This window comes from Rhipicephalus microplus, chromosome 8 (assembly GCF_043290135.1).
Source record: "Rhipicephalus microplus isolate Deutch F79 chromosome 8, USDA_Rmic, whole genome shotgun sequence".
Taxonomy (NCBI): Eukaryota; Metazoa; Arthropoda; class Arachnida; order Ixodida; family Ixodidae; genus Rhipicephalus; species Rhipicephalus microplus.
In genome coordinates, this window is record NC_134707.1 from 30,067,933 (window position 1) to 30,081,742 (window position 13,810).

Consider the following 13,810-nt stretch of genomic DNA (forward strand, 5'->3'; position numbering starts at 1 on the left):
AAGAGCATAGAACTGATGGGCGGCCCATGGAAGCAGATACAGTGCAACATTGCATACAACTACAAGATAGTGATCCCCCTTACCGGTAGTTTGGCACTGCCACTGTCAGCTGTACTGCTGAAAGGAAAAGAAGAGAGAGCTGCATAAAGCGAAAGAATATAATTTTGCTATAACATTACAACAAGAACAAGCTTACAAACTTGCAGGCCACCACAACATATACGTCCGTCACTCACATCACATACAACTACACTAAAACCTCGTTATAACAAACCCGGATATAACAAATAATCAGTTTTAACGAAGTGGTGAATAGTTTTGTCGCTAAATAAACGTATGTCGCTAAATAAATAACCATTGTGCACTTAAATAAATATCCGCACATGTTCAGTGCTTATGACACTTTGAAAGGGTAATTCACAAATGCGAGTAAGCTAGCTTTCTTCCTCAACAGCGTACAAACGAACAGCAAATACTCACCTTTCCTTTGAGATTCCACTATTGTCGAACGCCTCTGCGGCGGCAGCGTTCCCTCCTTGGATGGCACACACAAAGCTGTTGCTCCGATGGCGCAGAAACGGTGGCGTCGAGTCCAGCACCGCCGCGGTCTGCATCTCAATGGGCACCTCATGCTCGATGACAACCCTGTCGTACGGTACCTCGGCAGCAGCCAAGGGCTCTGTTTGGCAGTCGCAAGACCTCGTCATTGCTGCCTGTTCGGTCTGCGTCCCTCTTGCCACCGGCGAGTCACGCGACAATAGGGTGGGGCACGAGAAGGTGCTGGAGAAGCGACCCGCGTGACGGCCTCGGCAGCGACCAATGCATCTGCGTGCAAAACACAAGCACACAGTCTGTTTGAAATGGCCATGTTACCTTATTTTGATGAACACTCAAACTTTCTTATAAGCACAGTCAATCAGTCATTACTAGACACCAGATATTAGGCAAATGCTGATTTGTTTCCCATCATGCCGCTTTGATATACGAGCTTGAATTAAAGATTGTGGAGGGTTTTAAAGATGATAGTCTTTCTTGGGAACCTTCGACAAAAAAATATTGGTCTGTCTGCCTGAACATTTGTCTATTTGTCCACCCTTACCCATACCTCAAACGGCACTAAACGTACAACTCCATCCGCAGCGCCCACCAATATTAATATTGCTCAAGATTCAGCGTTCATACTTTTGTAACTGTCAATTAAAAAGCAATAATTGTGCATATCTGAGGCACCATAACAACGCGTCGATGTTTTTTATGTGTGCCTTTATACTAGAGAAGGCACACAGAAGTAATTCTAAGGACCGTAGTGTTTATCGCGCTGCGCTGACAGTGCAACGCGATGCTCAAAAAAGTAAGTGCTTCCAATGCTTTGCTAAGACGACACGGTGGTGGCACAGTGGTGCTACACCTTATCACCTCCGAGACAAGCACGAATCTTTCTCCGCAGGCGTGCACACCTTCTTTCGTTTTCGAACTGTCAGATAGCGCTCGTGTCTAACGTTCCTCGATGCTATTCCTCCTCCTCTCGTTCGCCTCCGCTACACGCTCGAGGCGCTCTAACGCAGCGCCTCCAGAATACCATTCACCAATTTTTTTTGTGCAGGACATCAAGTAACCGTATTGTTCACTCTCTCTAGACGCAAGACTGTCGTCTTTCGACGACATATGCGGTGTAACATGCAGATTCGAGTTAATTTTTCATATTGTATTTATAGTGCCTATAAATGCCTATTTTTGAAGTTTGTTCCGAAATTCTTACAAGTGCCTACAAGTGCCTATTTCAAAATCAGTGCCTATACGACCACTATTTCACCTAAAATTCTGTTTTCGAGTACAGTTTGAGAACGTCTTTCATTTTAGCGGGCAAAATCGATCTTTCAGGATGATATGCTGGGTAACCTAGCTTTGTAGCTCAACGAAGTCATAAACAACCACCAGCAGTCGTGAAAGGGGTCACCCCGGGCACCTTACGCCATTGCACTGACACGGCGCGAGTGGTTGCAGGAATAGGAAGAGAGGAAAAGAAACTATTTCTGCTATCCTAAAAAGGAGCACGCATAGTGGAATGGGGAGAGTAAAATGTGAGGAGGAGAGAAGAACAGGAGACCGGCGCCTATAGCAGAGGACGTGGGGGGTGGCTTTCACAGCCAGTTTTCCAGGCCAGTTTTCCCAAGGAATTGGACCACCTGATTGAAGATCTGGGTGTGGTGGGGAGCAGGGAAGAGGAGGTGACTGTGCAGGCACAGGAAGATAAAGACCAAATGTGAAACTGTCGAGTGCCGTAGAGCATAGGTCAAAAGTAAAATAATGATGAGCAAGTGATTTTGCATAAAAAATTTAACAATGCTTAAGGTTTTCTGTCGAAACTGGCAGTTGTCAAATGATGAGGTACCATCCAAGTTTTCATACATAATTTCCCATCGACTGCTCCTAAGCGCTGCCTGGCGAGTGACCCTTTAAGGAACAAAGTGCTGATGGATCCCGTTAAACACAAATTGAAGGGACTGACAAAAGATGTTCCACATAACAGGACGGCAATTCACAGACTGGCATACTGCAGTGCGGAATTCAAGTACCAAGCCGGCCATATTAAACATAGTCTTTGCAGAGAGCCCGCTGTAATGAACAGGCATACAGTAGGCAGACTTACCCACAAGCCTGGCAACCCGAAGGCCTCCTGGAACGGTGCGTCTCTGAGGTGTCGTAGTGGCGGTCATCGGGATGAACACCTGCAGAAAGAACAGTGGCACTTTGATATCGTTCGCCTGCTTTTCGAGTATCCATTAACATCACTCGGGTTTACAACAGAAAAAAAAGGTAAAAGCTCTAATGGGTATCCAAGAAGCAAACTATCTCTTTCATACTAATGGTTACAATTTTACAGTATCAATAGCACCATTCCTAGCGCAAGAAAATGCTTGTAAGCAAGGAAATGTGCGAAATAAATATAAATGCTGCTTCCACTTTTTCATGAGTTTTTCATGAGTTTAAATAGGGTGAAAATATGCCTATTCACATACTAAGTTTCGCTGAAAAGTTCGAACCTGAGAATTTCACCTTCGCTACCTCTTCTAATAAGTATTCTATGATGACAAAATTTGTGAAAGTGAAGTCCTCTATAGATAATTTATAATCTCTAACTCACTCATGATTACCCTTTAGTGTCCATTTAATGCATGCATACACTGCATGAACACAAGGAATTGAACCACCTGATTGAAGATCTGGGTGTGGTGGGGTGCAGGGAACAGGAGGTGACTGTGCAGGCACAGGAAGATAAAGACCAAATGTGAAACTCTAACTCACTCATGATTACCCTTTAGTGTCCATTTAATGCATGCATACACTCGCATTCAACAATTACATAAAAATTAGTTTACAGGTCGTTATGTTTCCCAAATATAAAATTGAATTTAAAGGCATCAAAACAGTACAACGTGTCTGATATACTGGGAAATACAGCGTTAACTCTGTCTGGCACATCTTATGATGACCTGTTTGTAAATGTCTCAAACTTACACCACATTATTCCAAGGTACTCATTCTATTGTAACAAAAATATTGTCCAAATACATTCAGTCACATTTTTGTAGTAACCAAACTAAAAATAACTTGTAAATAAATATAATGCTGAAGTTATTATTGTGCTGTTACATCATAAACAGAAACAAATCCCAGATTACAAACATAGTGCTATCTCATTTTTGGTTGAACTAATGCGAACGAAGAAGTGCGACAGTTCTCACATGGCTTACACGCTATACGGTATTAAAGTGATTACGGTATGTAAAGTGATTACACGCTATACGGTGTGCTACGAAATGAAGTTAAGAGGGGACATGGCAATGAAAATTATCTTTGTTATTTATGAAGCTAAAATGATGAAATTCGGCATGCAGATGACATTTGTTGTGCTGATAAAACTGAAATCGGTTTTGAGCTAACTAAAGTAACTTTTCAGTCATGACACTTGATAAACTCTCATTGTCACCCTAATATTAATTAGCTAATTAGACACAAGTTCCTCAGAATTTTTGCATAAGTTTATTTACAAGGGTCCATTTTGTGCCGTAATGCTATTGGTTTATTTTTATTATTTCAATAAGCACACAAAATTTTTTCTGGAATGTACTGGACATATTGCCTTACCAGCAACTCTTACAAAAAGCTAATTACAAAAGTCTGTATGATATGCACACAAATATGGACAGCTTTACGGCGCTCACCCATGTCTCAAAATACAAGTTCTAAAAATGGAATGGCTATAGCTTAATTTGTTGTGAAACGACACAGGGATGACTGACAGCAACTGCTCAATAAATAAAACCTGAGGAAATGGAGCTCAAAGAAATTGGAGCTAGAAGCTGATAAACCAGAACTCACAAGGAAGCTGGCTTTAATTTTCATTAGAGAAATGCATCTTTGTGGCTATCTTGAGGTCCAATCTGTCCTCTTTATGATGACACCAATATGGTGGTACTTTGCCAAGGAAAAGCTTCAAATTTGCATTTTGCTATGTCCAATTTTCATATAGCTTTTGACGAAAGCCGACGAGTAAAATGCTTGTTTCTCAAATTCTGCTACTTATTTTGATTTGAAACCACACAATGATGTAAAATATGACCACAGGTTTACAGAAACAAAATGAACTGAAAAACTGAACATTTTGACCAAATTTACAATTTCCATTGCCACGTCCCCCCCTTAAATGAAAGCACCTTTATTATGCAAGGGGTTTAACTCATTGGAGCCTGAACGTATCTTGCCATAAGCGTGCCCAAAGTTTTCCTTCAGGAGGCGGTGAAGATTTGTCGAAGTACCCCTTCCCAATTAAGCCAATGTATGGGGCAGACTTTGTGCCTCCTTCCCCTTTTAGGTGACTAGGAGATGCAGCCATCCCCTCTGCTTCCCCCCACTGAACACGCCTGTGTACCTCGCTCTTTCTTAGCCACATAATTTACGCAAATAGCAAGAACAAGTGCTGTACACAAATGCGCACAAATAATCTCAGGGTCAACAAAAAGAAATGACTGTTTGCGATGCGAGTTACAGTGAAACGTGGGACAACTACTGTTCAAAGAGCGACCGACGCACCTTCTTCGGAGTAGCCACGGTGCGTTACGAGCGCCTTGCGGTCATTGGTCGCACACTCGGACGACAGAGGCAGGGGCACTCTAGAGCCACGGCTTTGCTGCAAAACATGATGAACGCATTGAGTGACTCACCCGAAACAGAGAGCAGGCTGTTTCGTATACTTGGCAATCTACTAAAAGCTCTGGCTAACCTCCCTGTCCTTCCTCATTTATTACTCCTCCTCCTGCTACTAAAAGCTGGAACATGCAACGGTAATGATATCTGGAGTTTTACGTGCCTAAACCACAACATTTTTATGCAGCAAGCCGTAGTGGAGAGCTAAAATTGACCATCTAAGAATAATTGTTGGGGTGATTATTAGAAAGTCCTCTCCACTACGGCTTGACCATCTGGTGTTCTTCAATGGGCACTGGCATTGCATAAAACAATGGCCACTAGAATATCACCTTCATCAATACAAGATCGCTGCAGCCGGGCTCAAAGCCGTGCCTTAAGCTCAGCAGCTGAGCCACCACTGCACCACTGGGGTGAACTAGTGCTGGATACGAGCAAGGGACACAGTGGGGAGGCAAGCCAGAAAGTGTGACCTTTAGCTCACTGCAACACAGGGGGATGATGAACGCAGTACCTCCGATCTGTCATCCTTGCGTTTTGCAGTGAGCAGGTACCAACTATGCCAAAAGTAGGAATTAGTATACATTAGACTCTCGTTGAACAGAACCTGATGGGACCAGGAAAATGGGTTCCATTTAACAGAAGTCCCGTTTACTGAGAGACTTACAAGGATGGAGAATCCAAGTATAAAATCAATCGTGATGGAGGCGGTTGTTCCATTTAGGCAGCAGTTCCGTTTAACAAATTTCCATCCACTGAAAGCCTACTGTAATCAGATACAATTTTAGAAGGCAGTACAATTTCCACCTCAAAAGGAGATGCACACAAGTCTACACCTATGAGCACACCCTATGGACTGACGTTATGAAGAGAAGGTCAGTGACACTGCCATTGGTGATTGCTGTCGAGTTGGGCAAAGCTTTTTTTTTAATTGAAGAGGCAATGTGCTGCTGCACTTCAGTCATCCGTGCCGAAGGTATTTCTTCCCTTTTAAGAAGTATCCAAGTACAGAAAACCACTGCACTTATGTTGAATTCCAATGGCAGAGTCTGAGCAAATTTTTCTGCTTGTTTTGGTGAAAGTGTGTTGGAATGACACAGTGACGATGGGAGCCAAGCTTCCCAATGAGAAAGTCGAAATGAATTCAGAGTGGAATTGCTTTGAAGGCAGGAGATTCGCTGCGCCAAAGAAAACGGAGTGTACCGGAGCTTGAGGGAGTCACCGGCTTTGATGGTAACGGCGACTGACACGGACGAGTTGGCAAATTGTGCGGCATTGTTTCCACTGCTTGACAGCGACAGCTCTCAGTCCGACATGCAAGATTGGAGATTCTACAGAATTATACAGTGGAATGAATAAGTGTATGCAAGGTACTCTGGGACACATGTCAAACAAAAGATAGATCTTCCACTTCATCCTTGCTCCAACGACACTGTTGTATTTCAGTCGCAGATCAGGCGGAATAGCCCTAAGCCAGAGCCGAGTGGTCGCTTGCGGAGTCCCTCGGTTGCTCTGACTGCCACTCAAATTGAACATTAGCTGAAGACAAACGCGCGACAATGTCATCGTTCACATAGCACTGCAGACCTCACCAGCAGTCACTGCAGCAATCGTTTCATTGTTAAATGTGTAGCCATTTCTCTCACATCTTGCTCACTGTGCTGCCTACACCTGATGTTTTACGAGGGCTTTGAATGGTATTAGCTTACAGTCGTGACACTGATGAGGGCGGTAGTCAGTACGTACAAGATGAAACTGTTTATTTGGCCCAACTGGTGGCCAATAAATGGAAAATCAAATTACAGCAATACACACTGGCACAGATAGCGGCGTACGGAGAGCTGGGCATCGACAAACTGAGAAGCAATAACGCGCGGCGGCATTCGCACATGTGCCGCTGAATGTTCCAGCGCTATCGTTAGCGCCCAAGCAAGTTCCAGAAAAATCTAATGTTTCAGTTGTGCACGAAATCGCATCATAAGATTCCATGATTATCTCGATGGTTATTTAGTCAATGGGCGTAGTAGCGCAAGGCAGTACTTGCACATGTGAAATGAAAATCGTAAGCAATAAAAAATCTAATCGATGAAGAAATCTAACCTTTCCTTACAAGTTCTGTTAAAATGGTACAAGAAAATACACAAAGTGTGTTTGACTCGGTTGTGCAGGCTGGCAGGAAATATAAACTGAAATATGTGACTAGAATAACGAATCGTGTATACAAGGCAAGTGTTACACATGAAGTAACCTTCAATTCAAACAAGGAAAATAATTAAGGAGTGCAATTGACCAAGTCAACACATCAGCAGAAAGATCCTATGTGTGATGATAAATTGACCATATGTAGCAAAACGCAAGGCTAAATGCATGAAATTTACGATGTAGGAATGTAGATATCTTTGAGGCTTCTTGGATAACGAAGAGACTTACGAGGTAAGTGAGCACAGCCTGGCTTTTTGTGATCTGTGCCCTGAGCGTCTGCAGTTCCAGCTGGATCTGCTCCCGGACCACGTCCTCCGGAAAAGAGTAAGCCTGTGGTCGGTACGTGAAAGGCACGTCACTGGTGCGTTCATGATGCCAGGCCTTTGTGGGAAGAAGCAAGATCTCGAACACATGGAAATCATATGACAGGCCACAAACAGTGTACCCTCTCCACTTTCTGTAGTGACCAGCTAGTTGGTCCATGAACACTGTGACAGAATACTGATCCAAGGGGACGAACATACAGAGCAAAGCACTTTTTCCTGTATGTCTCGTTAGCTCTGTTCTGCCACAATGGCCAGCCCATTACTTTAGGATTCTAAGCCGTAAACTATGAGTTGGCATCGTATATAATGCTACGCATATGTGTCCGTCACAATAACGCTGAAACAGTGTGAGGACGCTTGGTCTGGTGCAGGGACGAAGAAGATGGTTGCAGTCAGTTCAGCTACTGATAAAGCTTATTTGTTCGTGGTCTTCTGCTTGTTTGCTGACGCCAGACTTATACATTGGTTTGGATCAGCGATTCATTTTCAGCCTTTCATCATATAAAAACGTTACAACAGATCATTTCTTGGAATTTCGCTTTTTTGTATAATATAATGCACCGTTTCTTCTTCGTGGCTAGCTGTAACAATTCTTGTTGTGTTGCGGTTTCGCTTGACCTATACAGAACTACAGTATCACCTTGCCCATAAGTGAATTAGATATATACATGCAGATAGATTTCAGTTCACTTAAAAGGAAGTTACAATATCATAGGCGATGCAGGCCTAGAAAGAGGGATAATGGCATTCAATCCTTCCATGTGACTGCACAAGTGTGAAGACTGTTCATATTACGTGATGGTATTAAGATGATGCTATTAGACCACAGCGTCACGAGAAAATGACAGGCTTGTTAAGCTGTCTGTGAAAAGATGGCACCCAAAGCACTTACAGACTCGGGGCTAGCATCTTCCAGGGCCGACACCAACTGTCTGTCCTGTAACAGCCAAAATAAAAAGTAAGCAAGCCGAATCATCAACAATTTTCCAACTACAATGGCAGAAGATTGTTCAACTGTTTACTGTTCAACTTGCCAAACAAGCAGGCAAAGCATTCTTTCCTTGCCACTTATGCAAATAAATAATTTGCAAATTTTTGTGAAGTGAGGCCCCCGCTTCTTTACTTGACATTTAAAGGAAAGTAATCGAGTCAAAACATCCCGCATTGATAAATATCAGGGTTCATGCGACAAGCGAATTCCTATCATTCTTTTCTTTTTCATCCTATCATTCACCATCGAACACTATCGCTGCTTTGTCATCAGCAAGATTTCTAGTTTCTTTTCCTTGTCTTGCTTTGTTTATTAAAACCAATTCTAACAATCATAAGTGTTCATCAGTAATTTTATCAGAGTTGCAACAGACTTACAACTTCAATGACTTGAAAGAAAAGTCATGTGGTCTATGAAATTAAGCTTTGAGGCTTGCAAGCACAGAACGATAGCTGCTGCAACAGTTCGTAGAAGCAGCCATACAAACAAAGGTGTGCGCCTCACATAAATGTACGACCAGCTAGCACAGAAAGCCAGAGCCATGGTGAAAATATAACTTTCTAGGTATTTAGATACGGCACTTTTTTTTTGAAGAATTTTCATGGCGACCGAGAGTATTTGACAACAGCATGAGACCATTGCCCACTGGTTAATAGGTGGTCTAACTAAGAGATTTACTCCAGAAACTAAGCAACACTTAGGATCTTTTATTCCTAACAAAGCAAGATAAGTGGCTGATGCAAAGCTGTACAAGGCAGATGAATACAGCTTGGTGAATGAATACAGTTTATTCATAAGGTACCTTCTATATACAATAATTTGACATTAGTGTAGCGAGACAGTAGAGATACACAATTTCGAAGCTGAAGCTGACAGACAGTCACTGATATCCGTTCAAAGCACACTGGTTGTTGCAGATTGGCTTTTAGTTTTTGCAGTAATAGGTGCAACACTGCTTTTTTTTACTTGCAGTTTTTGTAATGTTCCTTACTGTTCAAGCAGTGTAATAACATTACCACTATCATGGTAAACACATGTAGCAGGTATGAAGTACCTACACCATTTGTTATTGACGAAAACATACATAGTCAACATACCTGTTTAGCCAGAGCCAGTACTGACGCAGCCCCTGAAAAACAGCACACTTCAAGTTCTGTAGAGAGGCGACCACTGCATACAATTCATTTGCATGCTAAAGGTGGGAGTAAATTTATTTTCCTGAACACACGAAAAACTTTGCCAGCCCGCCATCGAATCTGCGATTTTTTGAATGGATTAGAAAAATGCCCCATTTCCTCAAGTATAACACAGTCCTACATATAACATTCATCAGAACTGCAAACTGCAGAAAAATAAAAATGAAGAAAAAAAAGGATCCCGACAAAATGTCGTGCGGCTGCTTCCTCGCATTACCGCAAAGAAATACATGGAGACTACTTGCACACCGGAATTCCGATATAACCTGCAAGCTCTCTGTATACTTGGTGAGGGTTTCTGGCAAGGAAATATGGCAAGCTATTTGGCCTATACTTCCGTCCAAAGTATCTTTTCCTGATGTTAATACTCGCGGCTATGTCATGATGACAGCATGCACACCACTTTTAGCTTCGAAGCAATGAGTGCAAGTCTAAACTAAAGAAAAGCGTACAAGATAGACGACGATTATTGCTAGGCAAGATAAACAACCTAGAAAACGTTCAGCCGTTTCTTTAGAATGCACAGATTGGTGCAGCATACATTTCACCCAGTGTATCCCGACTGTTACCTCTTTGAGAGCTAAATAGAGAATAGCAACCTTGGCAGTCCTGCAAGCAGTGATGTGAATGAAAGAAAGTGAAAGGGTGAGCTCACCAGCGTGTGATTCCAGGACCCTGACAGCTTCATCGTTCAACCTGCGGAGTGAGTTGCGCAAGACTGTTGTGGTTTATGAGAGCACACAAGCATTAAGAATGTAACTTGAAACACAAGTAGATTGTAGTCCACTAACGTCGAAGGAAACAATCGATATCAAACTCCACTTAACTTGAAACTATTATAAAAACATAGGAGTGCTTGACGTGACGTAGATACACCAATGAATAATGTTAAGCTGTGGCTGTCACGCCAGTCAATTGGCAATGTTATGGCCGATGACTCAAAGTCAGAAAAACTGCAATTGAGAACGATGTATTCTTTTAAAAATTTGCATTCTATGTTATTGGTTTATTATTATTTCATCACGTATTTCAACTGTTTTCATTTGTTCGCCACCTGCTAATATTCTACCAATTGTTTTTAATGCACTTTTGTCGTAGCTTTCATTTAACTGAGGGCCCTGTTTTCAACATTTATACTCTGAGGCCCTCATATGAATACGAGTGTTATGTAACTGATGCATATGTAACCAATAAACAAACTGAAACAAAAAGAGAAACTTTATTCGATATCTCTGTTAATAGACCATACCGAATTTCGTTGAGGCTGGCAGAAGTAAGTACGAGGGCCAAATGTAATGATCGTTCCAGCTAAGCTGCGGGTCTGTGTTCTCCAAAACATACCATGAAGATACAATCATATGGCAGTCTTAATCAAATAATGAGTTCACATGCATTTACCATGATTGATTTGTGGGGTTTAACGTCCCAAAACCAACATATGATTATGAGAGACGCCGTAGTGGAGGGCTCCGGAAATTTCGACCACCTGGGGTTCTTTAACGTGCGCCCAAATCTGAGCACACGGGCCTACAACATTTCCGCCTCCATCGGATCACATGCATTTACCACCCAAAGCTTTAGATTTCATTATAACCAGTAGTAAAAGCTGCTACCTGCCACTGTTATTGCTGGCCCGCCAAGCAGCCAGAGGTAGCGCTAAAAGGGGAGTCACTGGAGATGCTTACACCCCAATTTTCGCACCCCCCTCCCGTCTCCCCCAAATCTCCTTATTAGATGCGAAGCCGCTTTTTGACTAGCCTTTGTAACGCTGTTCCACCACTCACACCGCGCTCCCCTAGGTGTTGGGGCAGTGCCAAGTAGGTCCCACCTTCCCTCAAAGTGTGCGTTGATGTCATTTTCTCCCTTTCTCCCTAGCCTGTCGCCGCTCGCTGCATGTCATCTCTCTTGATTCACCCTCTCCACCACTCGCAACGTTCGAGTGCACATCAAGTGGAAACACTTTTACGACTAGTTTACCTGCCATGAAACTTACACGAAGCCCAACCCGCCACCCGTGTCCTTGCATTTTAAAAAATGTTTACTCGATTAAAGGCTACACAGAGTTTCGACTTAAACTGTTCTTCCAGCACCCGCTTCGACGTTCGTTTCAGCGGGGTCAACAGTGTGCGCACCAGTGCCTTCTTTCCATCCCATTATGGTTCCCTTTTGGGAGATAGTCCATACTTTTTCAGGATGCTCTGAGGCTTAGCCTCATTTTATCTATGGCTACAGACCAGTTCATCAATGGTTTTCTGTACTGCCATATAGGGCTGATAACCTTTGTGATTCCTATCTTTAACAAAAAACTAACATTGTTAAAGTACACACTAGCGCCAGAAAACGGTTGGGTTGGTGCATACGATGCTTCACGATTCATTCACGTCGCAATATGCAGAAACAAGAAAGGGTCATTAACAGTCTAATATGGCAGCCCCATATTTCTTAGGAAAGAGTTTACACATACCAGGCCTTCACTAAAGGCCTGAAAGAAGAAAGTAAAAAACATTCATATATACGCCTACAAATCAAACAAAAAAATGCGAAATCAAAATAAAAATAGGCCACTTATCAGGCTAGAATCGTAATTAATCCAGGTCCTAAATTACACAAACCACAATAGATTGAATCAGTACCATGAAAATAAAACACATGAAGTTAACAATCATTCATCCAGTGAAAATGCTACAGCTCATTCATGCATAAATCCAGGTGAAATCGTACGACAGCCATGCAAGATGTGCCAGAAACATGGGCGACAAAATTACTGTAGATGCTATCAAACATTAAGGCACACAATGTGACTCACTGAAGTGTAATCACCGCAACAAGTTTCTACAAAAAGTGCCTGCTACAAGAATGCATATGCTATGTATGGTACTATTGCAAACCACAAGCCATGGTACCATGTTATGACGTAGTACCATCATAATTTCAAGGATAAGAACCTGATATGGCACATAACTAAATTAATGCCCAGAGAGACCAGCATGAATTCATGAAAGTGTATTGCTTGTAGGCTGAACATGTCGACTCCTACCTCTATAAATACAGGTTTGTTTCTTAATGAATCAGATAATTTTGCCCTTCAGACAACAAGTTGAACTGTGATTAACTCATATCGCTTAGAAATGAGCCTTCCTATAGCAATATCAGCGATAAATGCTTTTTAGCGATAAATGCCAAAAAGTTATATACTTTTTGGCAATATGGAATGGCATAACACCCCTTTAAAAAACCACTTTAAATTGAGAACACAAGTCAAAGTCTTGTAAGCAGTAGTAGGCACTTACTAGTGAAGCATAGGAATTGAATGAACTTTTGACAGCACTACACATCTTCGTGCATTCGGAAACATGCCCATGGCTGTCTCAAAACAATCAACTGGCTAAACATGCACACTCAAAACATCGAATTTGCCCACATCCCACTGACGGGACAGTGACATGGCAAGAATATTTGTATTTTTACACATTCCTTTTTTTATTACAGGAACAACAGTCGTATAACAACAATATTTCTAAAGGAACACTGGAAAGAATATTCCTCTTTCCATTTTTGCTTCCTATTCTGACAAGAATATACCCATATCAAGAATAATTTTGGAAGAAGACTGACAATAATTCTAACCCCCAGCATTCTCATTTCGACCAAAACACTCCTGTATTAGGATAATCCCAACTAGAACACTAACAAGAATAGCCTTATTTTCCCACATATCGTTCCTATTTTCACACAGCACCAAATTATTGATTAGCACATTCGCTATGGGGAAGAAGTGTGCAGAAATGTCAAATCATTGCCATGAATTTTTCTTGCGCCCACAATGCTAAACTGCTGCAAGCATCATGCAGCTACGAATAAAAAAAAAAAGGCTATCGGGAGCATGC

The 13,810-nt window shown here is 42.1% G+C and overlaps 1 protein-coding gene across 6 annotated transcripts in view; it reads right to left on the reverse strand.

Annotated features, from left to right (window-relative positions):
* LOC119165290 (uncharacterized) overlaps positions 1-13,810 on the reverse strand; it is a 205,031-nt gene that overhangs the window by 105,039 nt on the left and 86,182 nt on the right. For 5 of the 6 annotated variants that reach the window (XM_075871423.1, XM_075871418.1, XM_075871422.1 and 2 more), the window contains exons 17-24: positions 10,579-10,619; positions 9,825-9,856; positions 8,629-8,673; positions 7,639-7,740; positions 5,095-5,191; positions 2,651-2,729; positions 481-825; positions 84-117 (exon numbers count right to left, since the gene is read on the reverse strand). In XM_075871423.1, the coding sequence (XP_075727538.1) occupies positions 84-117; positions 481-825; positions 2,651-2,729; positions 5,095-5,191; positions 7,639-7,740; positions 8,629-8,673; positions 9,825-9,856; positions 10,579-10,619 (775 nt within the window). The remainder of the gene's footprint in view (positions 1-83; positions 118-480; positions 826-2,650; positions 2,730-5,094; positions 5,192-7,638; positions 7,741-8,628; positions 8,674-9,824; positions 9,857-10,578; positions 10,620-13,810) is intronic. The other variant, XM_075871420.1, reaches the window with a different exon arrangement.